The sequence below is a fragment of the Notamacropus eugenii genome, chromosome 2 (assembly GCF_028372415.1).
Source record: "Notamacropus eugenii isolate mMacEug1 chromosome 2, mMacEug1.pri_v2, whole genome shotgun sequence".
Classification (NCBI taxonomy): domain Eukaryota; kingdom Metazoa; phylum Chordata; class Mammalia; order Diprotodontia; family Macropodidae; genus Notamacropus; species Notamacropus eugenii.
In genome coordinates this window covers 355,290,142-355,311,694 of record NC_092873.1, presented here as the reverse complement: position 1 = coordinate 355,311,694, position 21,553 = coordinate 355,290,142, and the positions used below count along the sequence as shown (strand labels likewise).

Here is a 21,553-nt window from a genome sequence, read left to right as displayed (position 1 = left end):
TGACACCCTTGGCTGTTCCCACCTGCCCCCATCTCCCTCGCCGCGCCCTGCCCAGTATAGAAACACTCCTATCTCACGCAGGGCTAGAATCCAGAAGTGAAACTGCCCCCCACTTCCCCACCCTGTCATGGCTTAGCGACCCCACGGCCCCACCCTTCCGGGAACCAGTCGCCCGTGGATCTCCAGGCGGCTAATAGATATTAGCCTTGCCGGAGAAAACTGGGGGAGGGGAAAGTGCTCAGCCGGGCCTTGGAGCACGGGGGAAAGGAGGAGAGGGGAGGAAGGTTTGAGGTCTGTCTTTGTACTCTCCCTCCCCCGCCTCCGGCTATCCTCTCGGGACCTCGTGGGACCCGAGCGGCCCGAGCCACAGTTAGGCGCGGCCGCCCGAAGTTCCCACGGATGGTCACTGGGTGTCACTAAAGCCGCACAACTCAGCTCGGTTCCGGGGGTCCTGGCGCAGGGAATCCCGAGGGCTCCTTCGCAGCCTCTGTTGGAATCCCCACCGCACGCGCGCCCTACCCGCACCCCGCAGCGGCCCCATTCTGCGAGCCCCACACTCATGCCTTCGCCGAAGTCCGGAGTCCCAAACACATGCCCCGAGTCAGGCAGCTAAGCGCTTTATTGCCCACACTCCTCCAAGGATACCTTTCTCCACCAGCACTCGCTTGGGCATTCTTTACCAGCTGGCTCGCCCTTCCCGCCCCCCAACCCCCTGGTGCCCACCCCAGCCCCACGCCTCAGATCCTCGTGGTGTCAGGATGTCGGGGTTTTAGGGTCCAGAGACCTGATTCCACTGTGACCTCGGACGTGTTCCCATCCCTGTCTGAGCCTCGGTTTTCCCCTTTGGAGAATATAAAGGGGTAGAGGGTTTGGACTACACGGTGCCAACGTGTGGGTTATTGGCATCTTAGCGGCTGAACAGAAGGGAAAGAGGAGCCCGGGCAGCTCCAAGTCCTACACTCCATCCATCCATCCATCCATCCATCCATCCATCCATCCATTCAGTGCTTCCCACACCACAGACCTCCACGCACGGAGCGCCCGCTCTAGTCTCAGAGCCCGAGTTCCAGCGCACTCCATTATTTGGGGGGGGAGGGAGAGATGAGGGGGGTTAGGAAGGGATTCCTGGGCTGGGAACTGAGTGGAGGGAAAGCGAGAGAAGCTTCTTCAAGCTTGGCCGCAGCCCGGGGGGCCGAGGTACTGGCTGCAGACCTGGTGAACTCGGTTCAGCTGAGGCCGAGCAAGCGTAGACCCTGGCGGAGCTTGCGCGCCTTCCAGCGGCAGAGGCGCACAGCGTGAAGGCTGGCCCGGAGCAGTGGCCCGTGGCGGAACACCAGGCTGTAGAAGGCGGCGCCCGCCAGTTCGCCCGACGGGTCGGCTCGCTTCAGGGCCAGCATGGGCGTGTAGGCCGGGTTGGTTTGGTGGCGGAAGGGTGGGCGGCGGGCGCAGATGACCTTCAGGGTGTGCTGCGAAGGCAAAGTGGGCACTCAGACTCAGAGATCTAGCGCCTTGCCCAGCACTGCCCTGCGGCGCTGGCGTCGGGGGAAAGTTCAGTGTCTAGGATGGCGCCCTTGGGGCAGGGATAAATGGGTTTTTAGTGGGAGACAGCCTGCAGTAATGGAGAGAGGCTAACCCGGGAAGAGGGATCCGAACGATGGGTTAGAGGGAAGAGAGCAGAGGAATCACCTGTTTCTTTCTACACCAGAGGCTCCAGGAAAAGGGATGGTTGTTGGACTCAGGGGCAAAGATTTGGGGCTTTCCTAGAGACTGAGAGGGTGAGAGAGGGGACCTTTATAGGTAAGGCTAATGAAGTATTCGCTAATGAAGGAATGTTGCCTAGGAGAGATGGCTTATTGGAGCTTTCCAATACCCGGGGGGAGTTCTCCTCCTCGGGCAGTGGGGCTGGAATGGGGGTCTGAGGGCGACAGACAGAAGACAGGTGTGTTCTTGCAGGAGGCACCCACCTCGGCCACATCCTCAGGACTCTGGCTCAGGCTAGCAAAGAGAGCCCGGGAGTTGGGCAAGTAGATTCGGGTAAAGATGTCTGCCGTCTCAGAGTCAGTGCCAACACAGTTCACCTGCTCTACCCCCGAATACAGCTTTCCCTCGAATTCTGAGGTCACAGGGCCTGGCTCTACCAGTGTTACCCTACAAGGAACCCCCCCTGCCCTGACCCTCTGGGACTAAACACCTGTTTAGTGCCAGAAGGGACCCTAAGGTTCATCTAGTACAGGGGTTCTTAACCTCTTTTTTGGGTCCTGAACCCTTTTGGCAGTCTGGTAAAGCCTTCGGGGCCCCTTCTCAGCATAATGTTCTTAAATGCAGAAAACAAAAGATAGGATTACTGAAATAAAGATGTGGGTTTCATTTTTGATCCAAGTTCAGGAACCCCCTGAAATCCACAAACCCCTGGTTCAACCCCTTATTTTGCATAGGAGAAAACAGACCCAGAATTTAAGTGGCTTTCAGACATTAACAGACAGAATTTGTACCCAAATTCTGACTCTGCCTGTATAGAACACATCCCCTGTCACTCTTCAGTATTTATTTCCTTTAACCTATGAGGTTGGGACAGCCCTGAGAGCCAGGAGCTGAAATTTCCAAATATCCTCAACCACTGTGCAGTTGCCACATCTCCCCATCTTGTCCCCTGCCAGTCACTCACGAAATGTTGAACCGAAGTGCTTGTACCAGGAGACTCTCACAGAAACCCTCCACTGCGAATTTGGAGGCTGCATATATATCATTGAACATGATGCCTAATGGGGCGGATGAAAGAAGAAAGAGAGGGTGTCTACAAGTTCACCTGTAGTACCCCAGAGTCAGATACTTAGATCTGTCCAATTCTTAAAAGCCTTTTCCTATGATGTGTGACACTTTGACACCTTAAATAGCCATGTTACCCATTCAGGGCCCCAGGAATTGATGAGAGAAAAACTTGGGTCTTACACTACCTTACAGCCGCCATCATCTTCAGTCTCCAGTGGCCCCAACAGCTACCCTGGCTCCTCTCAGTTCCCTCCCCCATCCCATATTATCTCTTTACCCCCATCCCATACCCTGCAAGCCCATGATGCTGCTGATAACCACGATGTGTCCCCGGCGTTGGCGCTTCATGGCAGGCATCAGTGCCCGAACCAGCTGCACCAACCCAAAGAAATTGGTATCCATGACTTGGCGCATGTCATCCAGGGACAGTGACTCTAGTGGCCCGATGAGCCCTATGCCTGCATTACTGACTGAGAAGTGGGGCAAGAGGCAGAGTTAGGCAACTGGAAATTCCTTTCCCCCAAACCCCTCCCCAGCAAAGGCTATCTATTTAGGTGTAAATCTCTATCTAAGCAGAACCCCTGCCCTCAGAAAGTTAACCTTAGTTGCCATTTCAAGCATTTCCCTGCCTCTGGGCAGTGATAATCTCTTCCCTCTCCCAGCCCAGATTCTGGGGCACTGAGGAATGTTATTAGACATGTTACCTTGAGATTTGATCCCTCTGAATTTTTAGTTTATTTGTAAAATGGGAATAATATACTACCTGCCCCACAGAGTTTTTCAGATCTCACATAAGGAATATCCATCATCTACTCTTCCCCAGGAAAGAAGATGGAACCCTTTCCCACTGTCTGGAGTCCTGAAGGTCCCACATCATTTTGTAGTTCCAGCTCCTGACTGACTCTGCATGAAAGCCAGGAGCAATCTGAACGCTACCTTGTATGTACCTCCGTTGTTAAGAGTCCCAGGCAAGATCTATTTTCCCTCAAATTTCAGAAGTTAATAAACATTCCCATCCTACAACTTGAGTTTGCTTTTTTGACTGTCCCAATTAAAAGCTGATTCCAATTGTTTTACTAAGGTTGTTACCAAAATAACACTTGAAGTCTTCAAAAAAATAAACCAAAACACCACCACCACAAAAGGTAACATAAAGAGGTGGCCCAAGAGTATTTCTAAGAGGGGGATGTAGACTGGTATGAGCAACAGACTTGAAAGAGGCCTGGGAACATCAGTTCTAGGGGCAGCTGGGTAGTACAGTGGATAGAGTAGTGGGCCTGGAGTCAGAAGATTCATCTTCATGATTTCAAATCTGGCCTCAGACGTTTACTAGTTGTATGACCCTGAGCAAATCACTTAGTCCGGTTTGTCTCAGTTTCCTCATCTGTAAAATGAGCTGGAGAAGGAAATGGCAAACCACTCTAGTATCTTTGCTAAGAAAACCCAAAATGTTCAGTCACAGCTGAACAACAACAGATATGGGTTCTAGGGTTGGCTCTGTGACTGTATAAGACGATAGAGTTGGAAGTGCCCTCTTTTAGTCTAATCCTTTAATCAACTGGGAAACAGAAGTTCAGGAAGTTTAAGTGATTTGCCCAAGGTCACTGAAGTAGTAAAAGTCTTGACAATTCACTTCTCTTTTCTGGGCCTCAACTTTCTTCTCTAAAATGGGATCAGAGGCATTGCAGTAGAGGCCCCAATAGCCTTGGTTTTAGGGCCAGAATACTTAGGTTTGGATCCTAGCCCTGCTATGTATTAGGTACAAATCACAATCTCTCCCCAGCCTTCTCCCAGTCAGGATTCCAAAGGAGCAGTGATGAAGGGAGCCACCCACACATCCCCACAGAGAGGTGATGAGCTCAGGGTACAGAATGGGGAACACATCTTTGGATAGAGCAAGGAACTGGTTTTACAAGGATGTGGTTTCTCTTTCTTTTTTCTTCCCCTAATGAAGAAGGTAGAGGTGGGAGAAAGAAAAATATTTGTTAATTAAAAAAAAAAATTTAATCCTATGATCTCTTGCAGGTCTCAAAAAGTCTGTAATTCTACCATCAGGAGCCCCCAGCACATTCATGCAGCCCCACAAAAACCTTCCCCATCAAAAAAAACTAACAAATCCTTGCTCCCAGGTCTCTCATTTTTAGCTGTCCCTTCCCATTGCCTAGGAAGGTGGCCTTCCCAGGATCTTAACTAGTCACCAAGGATGTCCACATATTGTCCTGGGAGCTTATTCAGGCAACGGGTGATGGAGTCCTGGTCACAGACGTCCAGTTGCCCAATCTCTAGGGTCTGTCCCAGAGCTGATCCAGCTGCTTCCTCTAGGGGTCCGCGGCAACTCAGGTCCCTCATGGTGGCCAGCACTGGGTAGGATTAGGGAGTGAGTAATTCAAAGCAAAGATTGTGCCCCAGGAAAAGTTAAATTGGGGGTGAGAGTGGGAGGAGAGTAAAAAGGAAGGAGCCACAAGAAAGGGCTCAAGCTCCTGGCCACTAGTACTCTGGCATCCCTGGGGCATATCTGGCTGGACTGTGAGTTATAAGGGATTTAAGGAGCAATTAGATGAGTCTTTAGCCTCCCCCCACATTTTCTGAATGAAGTTCAGGAGAGTCATTACCTTTGAAGCGTCCCTGGGAATCGGTGGCCAGTCTCACAGCCAGTGCCAACCCGATGCCTGAGGAACAGCCAGTGATGAGGACTGTTCTAGGAGCCATGGGGGCACAGCAGGAACCAGGATCAGTCTTGGCATTTGCCCCTTGCCCTACTCTCTGTCTCCCTGCTGGGCTTTTCTCTAGGCCTAATAAAGGGAAGTTTTAATCTGTCCCTCCCACCATAGGGCACTAAATTTCCAAGAGTTAAATCCCTCTGTAGACTCCAAATCTGAAAAGCAGATTACAACTCGCCTCTTGGTACCTGCCTGGACCCTGGCACCAAGCTCCCCACACGTAGGGGATTAGTCAACAGGCGTCGGACAGAACAGTGGGGGCTAAAGTCACGAGCTGCCCTGTGGATGCCAGATGTAACCAGGTGGGTGCCAGGGCCAAACAGGAGCAGAGAAACTGCCTTTGGGTCATTTCAGGACATCTCCACCTCTTGCTGGCTTTCAGGTCAGGGGTAGGGATTCTTTCCAGGAGAGACAACGAGGTGTGGTCTAGTACAGAAGACATTAGCTTGGGAGTTAAGACACCCAGTTTCCAGCCTTGGCCCAGTCTCAACCAACCATGTGACCCTTGAGCATAGGCAAATTATTTCCTCTCTCTGTGCCTCTCCTTCCCCCTCTGTAAAATAAGGGGATTAGCCAGTCTCCAAGCTCCCTTTCCAGCTCTAACATTCTCAGATTCACGTGGCCACCTTCCCAATGTCCTTGGCAGTCAGGAAGCCCTTGAAATCAGGCCCTCAAATCTCTTGGTTTCCTCTTGTGACAGAAGCCAGATCCTACTTCATCTTCTCCCTGCCCCCTCTGTCTTCTCTTCTCCAGTTTCCAACAACCCAGCTACCCTCAACCTTTGTCACAAGAAAGAATCCAACCAGAGGTCCAAAAATAATTTTTATTGTTACTGGTATAAAACAAGGCAGATCAACTGGCTGCTCAATCTGTACAAGGGTGGGGATGCCCCTACCCCCTGCTCCCCAGTTCTCCCATAATGCCCTGCCCCAAGGCTCCACAGCTTTAGAGACTGAGAGAACCAGGAGCTCAGTGCTGGGGGAGAAGGGGGAGAAGCCATTCCCAGAGTCTTGGGTTGAAACTGGGGCAGAAGGGGAGGGAGAAATTCTTATGCCTGGATGGGAAGGAGAGAGGGAAGAGGAGAGTCAGAAGACTGAAAGACTGAGAGAGTAAAAAGTAAGGAAAAAGAGAGTAGAAAAAAATAGAGAAAGAGAAGGAAGTGACAGTAGGAGAGTAGAGGAAGGGGCTCCTTACTGATGTATGCATTCCCACCAAGATCCAAAGTGCATTGACCCACAAAGCCTGGCCTTTGAGGAGTCAGACAGAAGTGGGGGCATGTCTTCCAAGCCCGATGAGGTACTGGGTAGGTGTGGGAGGAAAAGGATCCCCCTATCGTTTTGGCCAGGGGTGAGGGAGGGTAAGAGAGACAAGACACCTCTCTCTGTGGGAGGGAACAATTATCAGGAGTCACCCACTCAGAGGGCCACCCGGGTGCAGCAGTGACGAAGTGGGCAAGGTAGGATGCCACGGTTGAGCTGATGAAACTCCACCAGCTGCAGGAGGTCAGTAAAACGTGTCTGCCCTTCATCCATGCTGAAGTAGAGGCGGCCCTCCTCCTCACTCTGGGGGGTGTGGATGGAAGCAAGAAGTCAGAGAGACATTGATGAACTTGGAGTCCTTCCCCTTGCCTCCTGCCATTCATTCCTGTGTATTTCCTCCAAGAGAGCCAGACTTTCCAGGACTGGGACCCAACAAAGGTTCCACCCAATACTAATGGCTTCCTTGAATAGCCTGTATCAATTCCTTCCTAACCACCTACTCCACTTCCCAGGATCTTCCTGGAATAGGGGAAGGGGAGACACATGGAAGGCTGAGTTCCTGGGATCTCTTAGGGGATTCCATTGGACAATTAGGAATGGGGAAGGGGATCTGTTAGCAGGAGGACCTAGGGAATGTGTTGTGGGGATGGTAGCCCCTAAGAGTATGCCAGGGAGGGTGTCACTCACCGGAAGGATGAGGTAGTGTTTCACCTTCTGCAAGTGACACAAGGACAGGACAAAACCTTGGGGGTTGCGCTGACTCTCTCGTACAAGAAACACACTGCCAGAGCATGGAATAAGACATAGGAAGCACAATTCAATTAGGTATTTCTTCTCATACAACCTCACACCCATATACAAGACTGATGTTCATGCCACAACCCAGAAATCTGCCCCTATTCCCCCTACACCCCTAATTTTACCCATCAACCAGGCCCTGCTGTCCAATGAGCCTCTGGGTGTCCTCCCGAGAGATGCGGCCATGGAACCAGGGTTGGGAGCGGTGAATGGCTGAGAGGAGGCAGAAGAAGAAGAAGAAATCAAACACCTGATTTCAGGAAATCTTTTTTCTTGGTGAAAACCCTCCCTCTTCTTTCTCCCACCCCTTCCCCCAGTATTCGCATAAAGTCCCCTTGGGAAACCTCATCCGTCCACAGCAGCATGTCAAGCATCTCATCTTCATCAAAGCAATGGTCCCTCCTCTTCCATGCCTCCCTCACCAAGGCCCTCACCTGAGCTGAGCACACTGCCTGGGCAAGGATTAGGCAGGCTGTATCTGTGATTGGTCTTCTTCTAGAACGAGGTGGGAGTGATAAAGAAAGAAGAAATCAGTCAGTGGCTCAAGAGTTTCTCTCCAAGACCCCAGAGGCTTGTTTCCCAGATGAAACCATCTGGGGGTAGTGTTTCCTGGCATGCCATCCAAACTGAGGGTCCTTTCACCTAGGGGGTTCTAACTTCAGAGACTGGGCAAGAGGAGGCAGGGTGGGCGAAAGGAATGTCCATCTTCGAAATTCAGTTTCTTACATGAAAAAGGCATCAAAGCACACAAGTTGGCCCTAAAACTTAGGTGGATGAAGCAGTATGACACAGTGGAAATACATACATGCATTCATACATATAGAGAGAAAGATAGAGACAGAGACACAAATAGAGAGACAGAGACAGAGACACAAAGAGGGAGACATTGTGAATGCAGGAGTTCCTAAACTTTATGTGTTATGGACCCTCCTTTGGCCATGTGGCCAAACCTATGAACTCCTTCCCAAAATAACATTTTTAAACTGATAAAAGTAAAATATATAGGATTGTAAAGTAAGTCAATTATATTTAAATACAATCGATCAATAAATATTTATTATTTGTCTATTATGCGTACTATGCTAAGCACTGAAGATACAAATAAAAAGCAAAGATAGTCCCTACCCTCAAGGAGTTTATAATCTAATGGAGGAAGAAAACAGTTACATAGTTACTAAAATTTTTAAAAAAGATCATGCTCATGGATCGTAGGTCACAAACCCCTGGAAAAATATATACATTTATATAATTTATGTTTATATATATAAATATACAGAGAGAAGGGGGGAGAGGGGAGAGAAAGAAGAGAGGAGAGGAGAAAAATGGGGAAATGGAGAGCAGGGAGAGAGTGCGGAGGAGAGAGAGAAAGAGGGAGGGGGAGAGGGAGAGAGACAGAAGGAGAGACAGAGAGACAGAGAGAGACAGAAACAGAGACAGAGACAGAGACAGAGTCAGAGAGAAAGAGAGAGAGAGACAGAGACAGAGAGAGAGAGGGAGAGAGAGCAAGGAAGTATTTATTAAGCCCAGCATTAAGTGCAGGCAGTATGCTAAATTTGGGGCTACAAATATAAGCAAGTAGGACGGTTCCTACCCTCAAGGAGTTTATATCCTAATGAAAGAAGACAAGATCTAATATTTACTCATTAAATGAGCCTGAGCCGGTCTCTTAAGCGCTGAGCCTCAGGCTGAGGACTGAGATGGCTGTTGTGTATGATATGTCTTGGTGAAGAGAGCTCCAATCAGGCAAAAATCACTGGTGCTTAACTAATGGGTATGAGGACCCTTTGGTCCCAGGCCAATGCCCTTAAAGAATCCCCTACAATTCATAGGTCCTCTGCACCTGCTGCCTCCCTCCCCTCCCCATCTTCTGTTCTCACCCTCCAGGCTTGGGCTTCCTCCAATGCTGCACTCAGAGCCTCTCTGGGATTCTCAATGACCCGTCCAGCATGACCAGAGAAGTCCATGGCCACCAGAGTATTATCTGAAACGCTCCTCTGGAGGGAGGAGGGGGGAGAGAGAGAGAGAGAGAGAAAGACGAGAGATGAGATGAGTAAATACATGGGATCCCTGGGATGTGTGAGGCCAAGACAGGAATCCAGCCACTCTTACCAGTGGTCTGGGGCAGAGAAAATGCACCAGTATTGGGAAGCACTCACCAGGGGTGTAGGACCAAACCAGGATGGGCGAATTCGTCGAGATTGCATCTGCTGGTAATTCTTGTAAAGTTGCATTCCGTACTGGGGAGATAATAGGAAAGGGACCTCACTGGAAACTCCTTTAGGGAAGACACTGGGTCCTGCCTATCTGGCTGAGAGCATCGACTGGTCTTCTCCATTAGATTGGGAGATCCCTGAGGCCAGGCACCGGGTCTCTTTCATCAGACTGGGAGCTCTTGGGGGTCTTCCCTCCTCTGTCCAGGCTAGCAGCCTAGGTTTGGGTGTCTGGCTAGTGTCCCTAGGTCATCACCTTCCCTCTAGTTTCAGATACCTTGAAGAGGCGGAAGGCAGCCACCCAGCAGCTGCGGCTCTGTTCATCTTCACTGCAGAAGACCCGAAGTCCCTTTGGGCTGCGAAGTTTGTTAGGCTGAGGAGGGAAGAACTCATTAGGTGCCAGAGTCCTGCTTCTTCCCTCCTACTCACCTTGGGACCTCCCCACTAGGTAACACAGAGACCTGAGTGAACCAAGGACCCCTTCTTTGCTCCCCAACCTTTCTGTGCCTGAGCAAGAACTGGAAATTCTGGGAGTTAAGGAAAAAAAGGAATGAATAGGATTGGAGAATTGTAGGGAAGTTCTATTGTTAGGGTTCACTTGGAATTCTGGGGAACTTGGGAGCCAAGGAGATAATGGACCGGAGGAACTAGCAACCAGGATTGGGATAAGGGCAAAAGACCAATCAAGCATTAGAGTCTGGGATATTAGGGTCAAGGGTCTCTCACCTTGACACAAAAGCCAAAATCAGTGGGCATCCCATAGAGCTTTCTGCCCTGGGTCACTAGGTACACATTGGACTCATTTACATCAGCCACATACTGTAAGTGCCGGGGGTCCTAAGTAGAAGGAAGACAGATATCTTAGGTTAGAGTAGTAATGAAGAAGAGATCTGAACCGGGAAAAAGGATTACATCAGGTTGCCTGGAGCAGAGGGAGAGGGAGGTTTGGGGGAGGGAAGAAGAAAGTACCAGGGGCAAGTGCTAGGAAGGACCTGGAGGTCTTTGGAGAGGAGCCCCAAGCCTAAAACGTGTTCTGCCTTCTAGGCATGGTCACAGATGGGCCCCTCCTGCCACAGTTGCCTTGGTGAGGCTATGGGGTCCAATATCTGGGAATCCCAAAGAGGTAGAGGGATCATTCCTTGGGTGTCCTGGGAGAGGACTCTCAGGTGGGGGCCAGCTTGGGAGTCGTGTAGTGGGTGGGTGTCTGCAGAGGGTCCCAACCTTGGAGGTGCCTTTGGTGGAATAGTAGAGACCAGAGCGGCGTAGAAAGCAATAGAAACGTTTCCAGAGCTTGCGTCCTGATCCCCGAAGCTGGAGGAAACCCTGGATTTCAGGGCAGCTACCCGCATTCAGGAAGTTCTGGGAGAAAGAAGGTTAATTTGAGATGGGAGTCATACGATCAGAGATATAAAGCTGGAAGGGACCTTAGAAGGCCATTAAGTCCAGGGACCCTTCCCTTTTCCTATAGATGAGGAAACTAAGGCATAGGGTTAAGTGGCTTGTCCACTGTCACACAACTAGCAAGGGTCTGAAGCAGAATTAGAACTCAGAGCTTCCTGACTCCAAGTCCACTGAGTACTCTAGTCATATGCCGATTGACAAGAAGGAATTTTAGAAAGAGGGAATAAGAGGGCTTTTGTGGGGAAGGATAAAGATGAGAAGAGCTGGAGGAAGGAAAAGAGACCTGGCGGGAGGGGAAGCAAGGGTCCCTCACCTGGATAAGCTCCTCATGGGTCATTCTAGTGTTGGTATCTAGACAACTGGAGACCATTACCTCTGGGAACAGGGAGTGCTGAGTGAGAGGACGAGGAAAAAGAATGTCAGGAAGGGGAGAAGGAGAGAAGGAGATAACCTCCCGTCATCTACTCCTCTCCTTCCCTCCTTCTACCCAGCAGAGCTGCTTAGTCAAATAAACTACAGCTCTGGGGGTGGCTGATAGGTGGAAACCCTCTGAACCCTCTAGCCCATCATCATCTAAAATATCTCCTCCTCCCCTCCCAATCCCCCTCTCCCACCCCTCCTTCTCCAGTTCTAAACACACACAAATACACATGCACACACATACATGCACATGCTCACTCACTGGGGAGTTCTTAAACAGTTCATATTTGGCAAAGTTTTTGCGAAAGACAAAACGACTGTCCCCCCCGACAGGCCAGGCAGCTTGCACCTCTACCACTGACTCGTGGTCCTCCAGCCCCCGCTCTGGAAACACAAAAATAACAACTTTGAAGAGCTCTATGCACTTTGAGTATGTATGTATGTGTATGTGTGTGTGTGTTTGTATATGTGTGCACATCTGTATATACATATACATATATGTGCGTATATATACACATACATACATGCATACATACATACATATATAATATATACACTTGTAGACAGTTAGATGGTACAGTGGGTTGAGTTCTGGGCCTGAGGTCAGGAAGACTCATCTTCCTGAGTTCAAATGTGGCCTCAGGCACTTACTAGCTGTGTGACCCAGGGCAAGTCACTTAACCCTATGTGCCTCCGTTTCCTCATCTGTAAAATGAGCTGGAGAAGGAAATGGCAAACCCCTCCAGTGTCTCTGCCAAGAAAACCCTGAAGGAACTAAAAGAGAGTTGGACTAAAGAACTATGTACGTAATACATATTTGCATGTGTGTATGCATGCATGTTTATATGACATCTGTATGTGTGTATATAGATACACAGATATACATACATATGTATATGTATGCATCTGTAGCTATACATATATAGATATATATATGTGTGTATACTCATCTGGTCCTTTTAATAACCCTCTGAGAGAGGGAGAGCTACTATCTATCTGTATTACTATCCTAATTTTACAGATAAGGAAACTGAGGAATCCTAGTGATTAAGTGACTGGCCCAGGATCCCACAGCTAGCTAAGTGTCTGAGGTAGGGTCATAGGTTCATAAATTCAGAACTGGAAGAGATCTTAGAAGCCACCAAGTTCAAGTTCCCTGACACAGTGTAATTAAGTGGCTTGTCCAGGATCAAAAAGTTAGTGAGTGTCAGAGAGGATTTGAACTTTTTTCTAACCCCAAATCCAGATGTGTAGGGATGGGGTAGAGAGCCCTGGGGCCCATACTTTTTAATAGATCACAGGCTCCTAGACCTAGAGTTGAAAGGAACCTCAGAGATCATCTAGTCTAAGCCTCTCATTTTATGGTAGAGGAAACTGAGGCAGGAAGGTTGTAATATGTTCTGCATCATGCAGTTAGTAAGGATCAGAGGTGGGATTTGAATGCAGGTCCTCTAACCTCAGAAACAGTGTTGCTCCCAAACTCGTCCCTATTCCTGTGTGCCACACACAGGCTAAGCCTGACACAAAGGACATATCTGTTGAATACCAGTGTCTTTTGCCTATGGGACAAATGCTAACAAAATGGGCTAAGGATGACTAACATGCACAGGGGAAAATGGAGCAACCTTCCCGTGGTCCTTGGAATCCAATAGTGGCTTTTCCCACCCTTCTCACAGCCATGGGTAAAACCAGCCCACCCACTCCCTCACACCAGGATCCCTTCCCTCACCCAGTGCCAGGTGGGGATGGCACTCAACCAGCCCCCAACTCTCGTCGCTCAGGGCGTGTGCCCGCTGCACCAACATTTCACACACGTGTCGGGCTGTGGCATCTGCCGCCACCTCCACGGATCGGCATGCCCCATCTTCACTGTACACTTTCACCACCTGCCCCGCCATCCAAACAAGAAGCCAGGAGTGTTCAACGGTCCAACACCTGCCTGATTTAGCACTCCCTGGCTGAGATACTAGAATTACTAGAATTAGAAGCAGGCAATTCTGCTCCCAGAGAGGGAAACCCTAACTCTCCCTCCCCCTAAGATGGCATCAGTAGGTGTTCTCCCAGGGAAAGAAGGACCTCCTCCACCCATCTGGCATTCTACAAAAACCCCCATTCTCCCCTTCCTTTCCACAGCACCCCCCCCCATTTCTTGTCCCAAAGTAACTCACATGTGGACCACTGCTATCTCTTGAGAGGAACCCCCGCCCTGAGGTGGGGGCCCCCAGGATGGGTGACTGAGAAGGAGGGCTGCAGAGTTCAGGAAAAGGGTTAGGGATAGCAGGTAGAGATGAGGCTCGGAGTTCTTCCTCCCTAAGTTTCCTATAGGAAGAAAAAGTCAAGCTAAGGCCAGGGTGGATAACATGCCTATCTTCTCTCCTCTTACCATGGCTATATCCTACCACCCTCTGCCCAGATAATCCTGTTTCCCATGTCTAGTCCTTCTCATACCTGCTGGCCTGAATGGAAAGGGGCTGGGATCTCTTCAGTTCCCCAGGAAGATGAGTATCAGACTCTGGGGGGGTTCCAGGAGGGGTCCCAGGCTCAGGGCTTGGGTCATCGGAGGAGTTGGTGAGATGGGGCAGGGACAGATCCAGGTCCATGACATCTGGAGTTAGGAGAGAAGGGAGAAACAGAGTTGAGGGAGTTAATGTGGTACAGTAGAAAGAAAAGACAGGAAATGGCCTCATTCCTGCCTCTGACACTTAGTACTAGTGGGACTTTGGCACATTCCTTCATCTGGGCCTTAGTCTCCCCATCTATAAAATGAAAGGGTTGGATGGGGTCTCACCCCACAGTTTAAGAAGTGCTGAAGGGGTCATGAATGGAAAAAGTTTAAGAAGCCTTGGACTAGATGAATTAGGAGTTCCTTTCTAGCTTCAGAGATCTATGATTCTATGAACCAGACCTTGTTCCACCCTAACACATAACAGCTCATGTGAATTGATGCAACCATTCTGGAGAGCAATTCTGAACTATGGCCAAAGTGCTATCAAACTGTGCATACCCTTCAACACAGCAATACCACTTCTAGGGCTATATCCCAAAGAGATCAAAGAAGAATAAAAAGGACCTATTTGTAAAAAGTATTTATAGTAGTTCTTTTTGTGGTGGCAAAGAATTGGAAATTGAGGGGATGCCCATCCATTGGGGAATGGCTCAACAAGTCATAGTATATGAGTGTGACAGTATACTAATATGCTATAAGAAGTGATTAGCTGGATGATTTCAGAAAAACCTGAAAGACTTATGTGAACTGATATGAAGTGAAGTGAGCAGAACCAGGAGAAAACTATCCATAGTAACAGCAACATTATATGATGATCAACTGGGAAAGCTTTAGTTTCCCCAGCAATATAATGATCCAAGACAATTTCAAAGGACCCATGATGGAAAAATGCCATCCACCTCCAGAGAGAGAACTAATGAACTCTGAGTGCACACTGAAGCATACTTTTTAAATTTTCTTTGTTTGTGCTGTTTTGTGTTTTCATTTGCAACCTGGCTAATATGGACATATGTATGGCATGACCTCACATATATAATCTATATCAAAGTGCTTTCCTTCTTAAAGAGGGGGAAAGATAAGGGAGAGGGAAAGAATTTGGAAATAAAAATTTTTTTAAATGATTATTAAACCTATTTACAATTCTTACCTTTTCAGTGGGGGAGGGAAGGCAGGTAGAAAATTTGGAACTCAAAATTTTTTTAAATGAATGTTTAAAATTATCTTTATATGTAATTGGAAAAAAAATACTATCTTAAATGATTACTAAAAAAATTTTTTACAAGTAATCAGGAAATATTTAATAAAATAAAAATAACTTTAAAAAAACAACTCCCAGTAACATACCAATTTAAGGCTTGTGAAGCACTTTCTTCACAACATTCCTGTGAGTTAGAGGGTATAAAGTATATACTATCCCTCCACCCCATATTTCAGATGAGAAAACTGAGGTTTTGGGAGGTTAACTAAGTGCCTAGTCTATAATTACAAGTCTTTGAGAAGATTTGAACTTAGGTGTGCTGGAGCTAGCTAGAACTGGCTCTCAAAAGCTAATTATTAAATTTGCAGTGAGTATTACACCTCAGGAATTGTCAAATGATACAAATCAGGGCTTGATTTATTGCTCTGTTGAACTGTAGACTTAAGAAAGTGATGAAGAATATGGTAATAATGTAGATTAAGTTTGGAGGTATGTCCTGCATATATTTTTCCCCCACAGAGAACCTGTGAATATTTCCCGGAACACCACTGAACTAAGGACTCCTGATAGCATGATATAATGGTAAGAGTATGGACTCCATAGACCTTGGCTCAAATTCTGCCTCTGATGCTTGTGACCTGCATGACCCTGAACATCAGCTTTCAATCCGTAAAAATAAAAAGGTTGTATTAGATATTTTCTGGCTCTAGATCTGTGAACTATGCATCTAGAGGCAGCTGGTGGCATTGCGGTTGCTGATTGAAGGGGAGCTAGAGTCAGGAAAAGCTAAGTTCAAATCCAACCTCAGATAATTTCTGAACAAGTCACCTAACTTTTATCTGCCTCGGTTTCTGCAACTGTAAAAGAAGAAGAATTGTACCTATCTCCCAGGATTGTTGTGAGGATTAAATAAGAAAATGTTTGTAAAACATTCCTTTCCATATCATCACAAGACCTGGCATATAGTAAGTGCTTAATAAATGTTGGTTTGTCCCAGCTATACCCATATGTCTCCAAATCCAGCACTATCCATTACAACACATTGTCCTCTCACCCAGAGGAGTGAGGACAGGGTAGGAAAAAAAGGTAAGAGTGTAAAATATTTCTGGGAGAGAATTTGGGGGGAACAAAAATGGGTAGGAATAGAATGTTGAGGAACAGCGTGAGTAGAGGAATTAGAAGAGAGAACAGAGTGAGAGAAAACAGATTGAGAGAAAAGATCTTGGAAAAAGAGTGGGAAAAGGAATTTCCAACAAGACAAGAGGAATGAGAAGCTCTACAGGAGTCCAACTTCCCTGATGCTGACGTGCTAGAAATAGACTTGAGTAAACAGAAAACAGGGGCAACGAGGTGATGCCATAGCACACAGACCCCACACCTGGAGTCAGCAAGACTCATCCTGGAGTCAGGAAGACTCATCTTCCTGAGTTCAAATCCAGCCTCTGACACTTATTAGCTGTGTGACCCTGGGCAGGTCACTTAACCCTGTTTGCCTTGGTTTTCTCATCTATAAAATGAGCTGGAGTAGGAAATGGCAAACCACTCCAGTGTCTTTGCCAATTAAAACCCCAAATGGGGTCACGGAGAGGCAGGCACGACTGAAATGACTCAACAACAAACAGACAATAATTGGGTGGTGAAAAGGAAGAAAGTTTCGCTAGGAAGTCCAGACCAAAAAAAAAAAAAAAAGCAACAGAAGGTCTGATGAAATGAAGGAGCAAAGGAGAACTCAAGATGATGAAGAAATACTAGGGGGGCCCAAAATTAGAAGATTAAGAGAAACTGTCAATTGGGAAAAACAAAATGTTCACATCAAGTATCTCTGATAAAAGTCGATATTCAAGATATATAATAGAGACATAGTCTTAATGCTCTTAAAAAAGAAAAAAACCTGCAAACGACCAACTACCAAAAAAAGAAATCTCCAGATCACTAAAGATAAGAGAAAGGCACATTAAAACAACTTAGCATTTAAGGCAAGCCCATCAGGTTGGCAAAGATGATAAATGAGAGCAACTGCCAGTATTACAGGGGTTATGGGGAAAGAGGCACACTAAGATATGGCCCAAACCTTCTGGAAAACAGATTGGAATTATGCAAGTCATAATAGCCTTAAAAAATAGTTTTATTTTTGTACAAATAAAAATTAAAGATGGTCCCTGTCCCTGACCTCAAAGTATTTACATTCTAATAGGGAGAGACAACAATTATGGAGATGATGTTCAGAGAAAGGGGGTTTGGTCTGGGGGTTCACAGGAACGCTGGATACAGTCACAGGAGAATCCCGTTACTGTTCAGCATGTGCTGAAGTCATCTTCTTGCTGGGTCTTTGTACAGATTCTGCTCAGTGCCCAGAAGAATCCCTAACTTCCTTCAAAGCTCAACTCAAGCGCAGCCTCTTACAGGAAGACTCTCCGGGTACAACTAGAACATTTTACCTTCCTCCTAATCCCCATATCAGCAACCTTGCTTTATACGTGTCATATTTATTTATCTGTCTGTTTATTGTAATCCGCTATTAAAATACAAGTTCCTTGTTTCTGACTGGACAAAAAAAACTTTAATTTTTTCAATTAAAATAAAAATAGCTAACATCTACATGGTACTCTAAGGCTTACAAAATGCTTTACAAATGTTATTTCATTTGTAACCACCCTTGGAGGTAGGTGCAATTATGATCCCCATTTTACAGGTGAGGAAACTGAGGCAGACAGAAGTTAAGTGTCTTGGCCAGGGTCACACAGCTAGTTAAGTATCTGAGGCCACTTTTGAATTCAGGTCTTCCTAGCTTTTATCTGCATTTATCTAGCGGCATTTATTCTCTTTCTCTCTATTTCTTTCTTTCCCTCACTCTCCCAGTCCATCCCCCCCAATTGAAAAAACTGAAAACAAACCTTTGTAACAAATATACATAGTCAAGCAACACAAATTCTTACACTGGCCGTGTCCACAAATGTGTTTTATATTGCCTTTGGCACAGAGGTCAATGGTGGGAAAAACAAAAAAAAAGATCCCTTGTATAACAAAATATTCACAGCAATATTCTTTGTGGTAGCAAAATAGTAGAAACAAGACAAATGCCGGTAGACCAAGGGATGGCAGAGAAAACTGTATTATGTAAATATAGCAGAGTCTTTTTGCACAAGCAAGGAACAACAATGAAGAATTTGAGAAATGTGGGGGGTGACATTTATTAAGTATTTACTGTATGCCAAAGACTATGCTAAGGGCTTAGAAAACAAAGAACAAACAAAACCAATCCCTGCCCTCAAGAACCTTATATTCTAATGGCAAGAGATAACATACAAAAAAAAATATATACAAGTGAGTTATGCAAGAGAGGATAAATATCTAAGATATGTCGGAATAGATGGAAGATAATCTTAGTGGGGAAGGCAGGAACAGCTCTGGGAGACTGGAAAAGGCCTCAGGAAAGAAGTTGGTATTTGAGAAGTCTAGAAGGAAGCCAGAGATTCTAACATTCAGAGATGAGAGGGGGACTGCACTCTATACATGGGAGGCAGTCAGTACAAAGGTGTGGAGATGGGAAACATTGTCATGTATAAGGAACAGCAAATAAGCTAGTATGAAAGGACCACAGAATAGGGAGGGAAGGAATATGTAATAAGACTGGAGAGGTAAGAAGGGACCAGGTGATAAAGAACTTTAAATGCTAATCAGAGAAGTATATGTTTAATTCTAAGTTTGGGAAAGCTTCTGGATTTTAATGGGGTGAGTGTTGACATGGTCGGACTTGCATTTCAGTAAAAATCATTGGTATTTGTACAACCAGATGGATTGGAGTGGGAAGAGCTTAGAGGCAGGAAGACCAATTAGAAGGATGTTAGGAGGCAGCTAGGTGACACCTTGGATACAGCAGCAGCCCTGGAATTGAAGAGGATCTGAATTCAGATTTGACCTCAGACACTTACTCAGCCACCTACCTGAGTCTGGGAACGGTGCTATTATGAATGTGAAAGAGAACTGATAATGGAGGATTAGAAAAGATTGCCTTGCTGCAGTGAGGACCCACTGAGATTAGATAACGTAAACCTGTAGTGGACACAGTCAGGTTGGTTGCAAGACTTCCTCCACATCTATTTTGCTGCATATGAGTAGGAATGAAAGAAGCAGATGTGGGAGTAATTCATGGCTGGGATTTGGTAAGAAATAATTTTCAATAGGTAAAGAGCTTAGGGATTTGAGAATAAAGGATGGGGTAGAGTTGAACTGGTTCAGCAAAGGATCAAGACTGTGAAGAGAGGAAACCGTAGCCAGAATAGGAGTGATGGATGGTCTGATTAAGTGCTGAAGGAAGGACTGGAGATCACAATGAGATTGAAGACTGTGTTAGGAGTGGTAAGGCATGATGAGAAGGAACTAACTGTTCCACTTTAGGCAAGTCACATGACCCTGTTGGCCTCAGTTTCCTCATTTGTAAAATGAGCTAGAGAAGGAAATGAAAAACCACTTCAATACCTTTGCCAAGAAAACCCCAAAATGAGGTCACCGAGAGGGAGAGTCAGACATGACTGAAACAATTAAACAATAACAACAGAAGTACAGAGGTAGGAATTAGGATGGAAGGGGAGAATATTGAGTCAGGCACTGAACTCATTGAGAAAGGAGGGAAGATGTTCTGGGAGCTAGGAAGTACAAGGATTTGAGTCCTGGATGAATTTGGATAGTGTGAACCTCAAAAGAGAGGCTTCAGAGTGATAAAGGGAGAGTCTGGAAGTGTCAGTCTACTCAACCTCCATGACCTACTACTACTTTCTACCTCAATACACACAGGTCATATACTTGAACTTGGCAATGAGGAAGAAGGAATATTCTGCCCCTCCTACCAGTACCAATGAGTCAGAGGGTATGAAAAACAACATGAGGACTGGAAAGGATAGCCAGGAATGCTGTGTCATCTGAATCGAATCAGGTGTCAGTGAGTCCTAAAATATGGAAGGAGGAATTTTGAAAAGGCAGGAAGCTTGTTAATCATGGAGTGAGAACTCCAGAAGGCACAGTGGAAGAAGAGAGATCTGAAGCAGTGGGGAGAGGGGCAGGTTACAGGGGGAGAAGGATGGGGATGAGGTGTAAATTTGATGAATCAAAGACAAAAGACAAGATACATGGAAGAAGTAATAATTTATCACAAACAAAAAAGCTAGTAACTGAAAAACAAGTTGAGAAACAACTAATCTAAGAATCGTTGACCTTCCAGAAGAATATAAAACCAAAAAAGACACCTGATTAAGATATTTCAAGAAGAAATTAAAGAAAATTGCCTGCAAGTATTGGAACCAGAGGACAAAGTATGGATCAATAGAATCCACAGGTCAAATGACTGAACAAATTGTGTTATATAAATGTTCTGAAATATTATTGTGTTGTAAGAAACAGTGAAAGAAATGATTTCAGAGAACCCTGGAATGTATGACCTGATGGTTGAGTGAGGTGAGTAGAACCAGGAGATCACTTTATAACAGGGTAACAACACTGCAAAGAAAAGAAAAACTTTGAAAAACTTAAGAATGCCAATCAGGGCAATGATCAATCACGTCTCTAGAGGAACTTGGATGAAGCACATTACATATCTCCTAAGAAGGAGGTAATGGATTTGAGGGGCTGAAAGAGACAGACATGCATTTTTGACATGAACACTGTGTAAATTCATATCATTGGACTATTAACAACAACAACAAAAATACACAGATGAAGACAAGAAAGGAATTCCAAATGTAACTCACTGAGAATCGTGATCATGAAGTTGTAGAACTCCTGGGTCAGAGAGAAAATGCTGCAAGTGGGTGAGGGGAGAGGAGAAGGGGTGTGTGCGTGTGTGTGTGTCTGTGTGTGTCTGTGTGTGTATGTGCGTGTGTGTGTATATGTGTGTGTGTCTGTCTGTGTGTGTCTGTGTGTCTGTGTGTATGTGTGTGTGTCTGTCTGTGTGTGTGTCTGTGTCTGTGTGTGTCTGTATCTGTGTGTGTCTGTGTCTGTGTGTGTCTGTGTCTGTGTTTGTGTCTGTGTCTGTGTGTCTGTGTGTATGTGCGTGTGTGTATGTGTGTGTATGTGTGTGTGTATGTGTGTGTGTCTATGTGTGTCTGTGTGTCTGTGTGTGTGTCTGTGTAAGTGTCTGTGTGTGTGTCTGCGTCTGTGTGTGTCTGCGTCTGTGTGTCTGTGTCTGTGTGTCTCTGTGTGTGTATGTGCGTGTGTGTATATGTGCGTGTCTGTCTGTCTGTGTGTCTGTGTCTGTGTGTGTCTGTGTCTGGGTGTCT

General features: G+C 46.5%; 2 protein-coding genes across 5 annotated transcripts in view; both read right to left on the bottom strand.

Moving 5' to 3' along the window:
- Positions 1 to 100: 100 nt before the first annotated feature.
- On the bottom strand, positions 101 to 5,606 carry LOC140528457 (retinol dehydrogenase 8-like). Its single transcript, XM_072646304.1, has 6 exons — positions 5,382 to 5,606; positions 4,968 to 5,129; positions 3,060 to 3,239; positions 2,666 to 2,759; positions 1,965 to 2,148; positions 101 to 1,466 (listed from the first exon to the last, which is right to left on the bottom strand). The coding sequence occupies exons 1-6, from the start codon at positions 5,476 to 5,478 to the stop codon at positions 1,227 to 1,229; spliced, it is 957 nt and encodes a 318-aa protein (XP_072502405.1). The 5' UTR covers positions 5,479 to 5,606; the 3' UTR covers positions 101 to 1,226.
- Positions 5,607 to 6,298: 692 nt separating this feature from the next.
- Positions 6,299 to 21,553, bottom strand: part of GRB7 (growth factor receptor bound protein 7) — a 34,174-nt gene continuing 18,919 nt past the window's right edge. For 2 of the 4 annotated variants that reach the window (XM_072646301.1, XM_072646303.1), the window contains 14 exons: positions 14,026 to 14,182; positions 13,746 to 13,896; positions 13,307 to 13,463; positions 11,840 to 11,961; positions 11,471 to 11,548; positions 10,978 to 11,115; positions 10,483 to 10,593; positions 10,034 to 10,129; positions 9,703 to 9,783; positions 9,424 to 9,540; positions 7,981 to 8,041; positions 7,672 to 7,759; positions 7,436 to 7,529; positions 6,299 to 7,051 (listed from right to left, as the gene is read on the bottom strand). In XM_072646301.1, the coding sequence (XP_072502402.1) occupies positions 6,905 to 7,051; positions 7,436 to 7,529; positions 7,672 to 7,759; positions 7,981 to 8,041; positions 9,424 to 9,540; positions 9,703 to 9,783; positions 10,034 to 10,129; positions 10,483 to 10,593; positions 10,978 to 11,115; positions 11,471 to 11,548; positions 11,840 to 11,961; positions 13,307 to 13,463; positions 13,746 to 13,896; positions 14,026 to 14,177 (1,593 nt within the window). In that variant the 5' untranslated portion in view covers positions 14,178 to 14,182 and the 3' untranslated portion in view covers positions 6,299 to 6,904. The remainder of the gene's footprint in view (positions 7,052 to 7,435; positions 7,530 to 7,671; positions 7,760 to 7,980; positions 8,042 to 9,423; positions 9,541 to 9,702; positions 9,784 to 10,033; positions 10,130 to 10,482; positions 10,594 to 10,977; positions 11,116 to 11,470; positions 11,549 to 11,839; positions 11,962 to 13,306; positions 13,464 to 13,745; positions 13,897 to 14,025; positions 14,183 to 21,553) is intronic. The other 2 variants (XM_072646302.1, XM_072646300.1) reach the window with 1 other exon arrangement.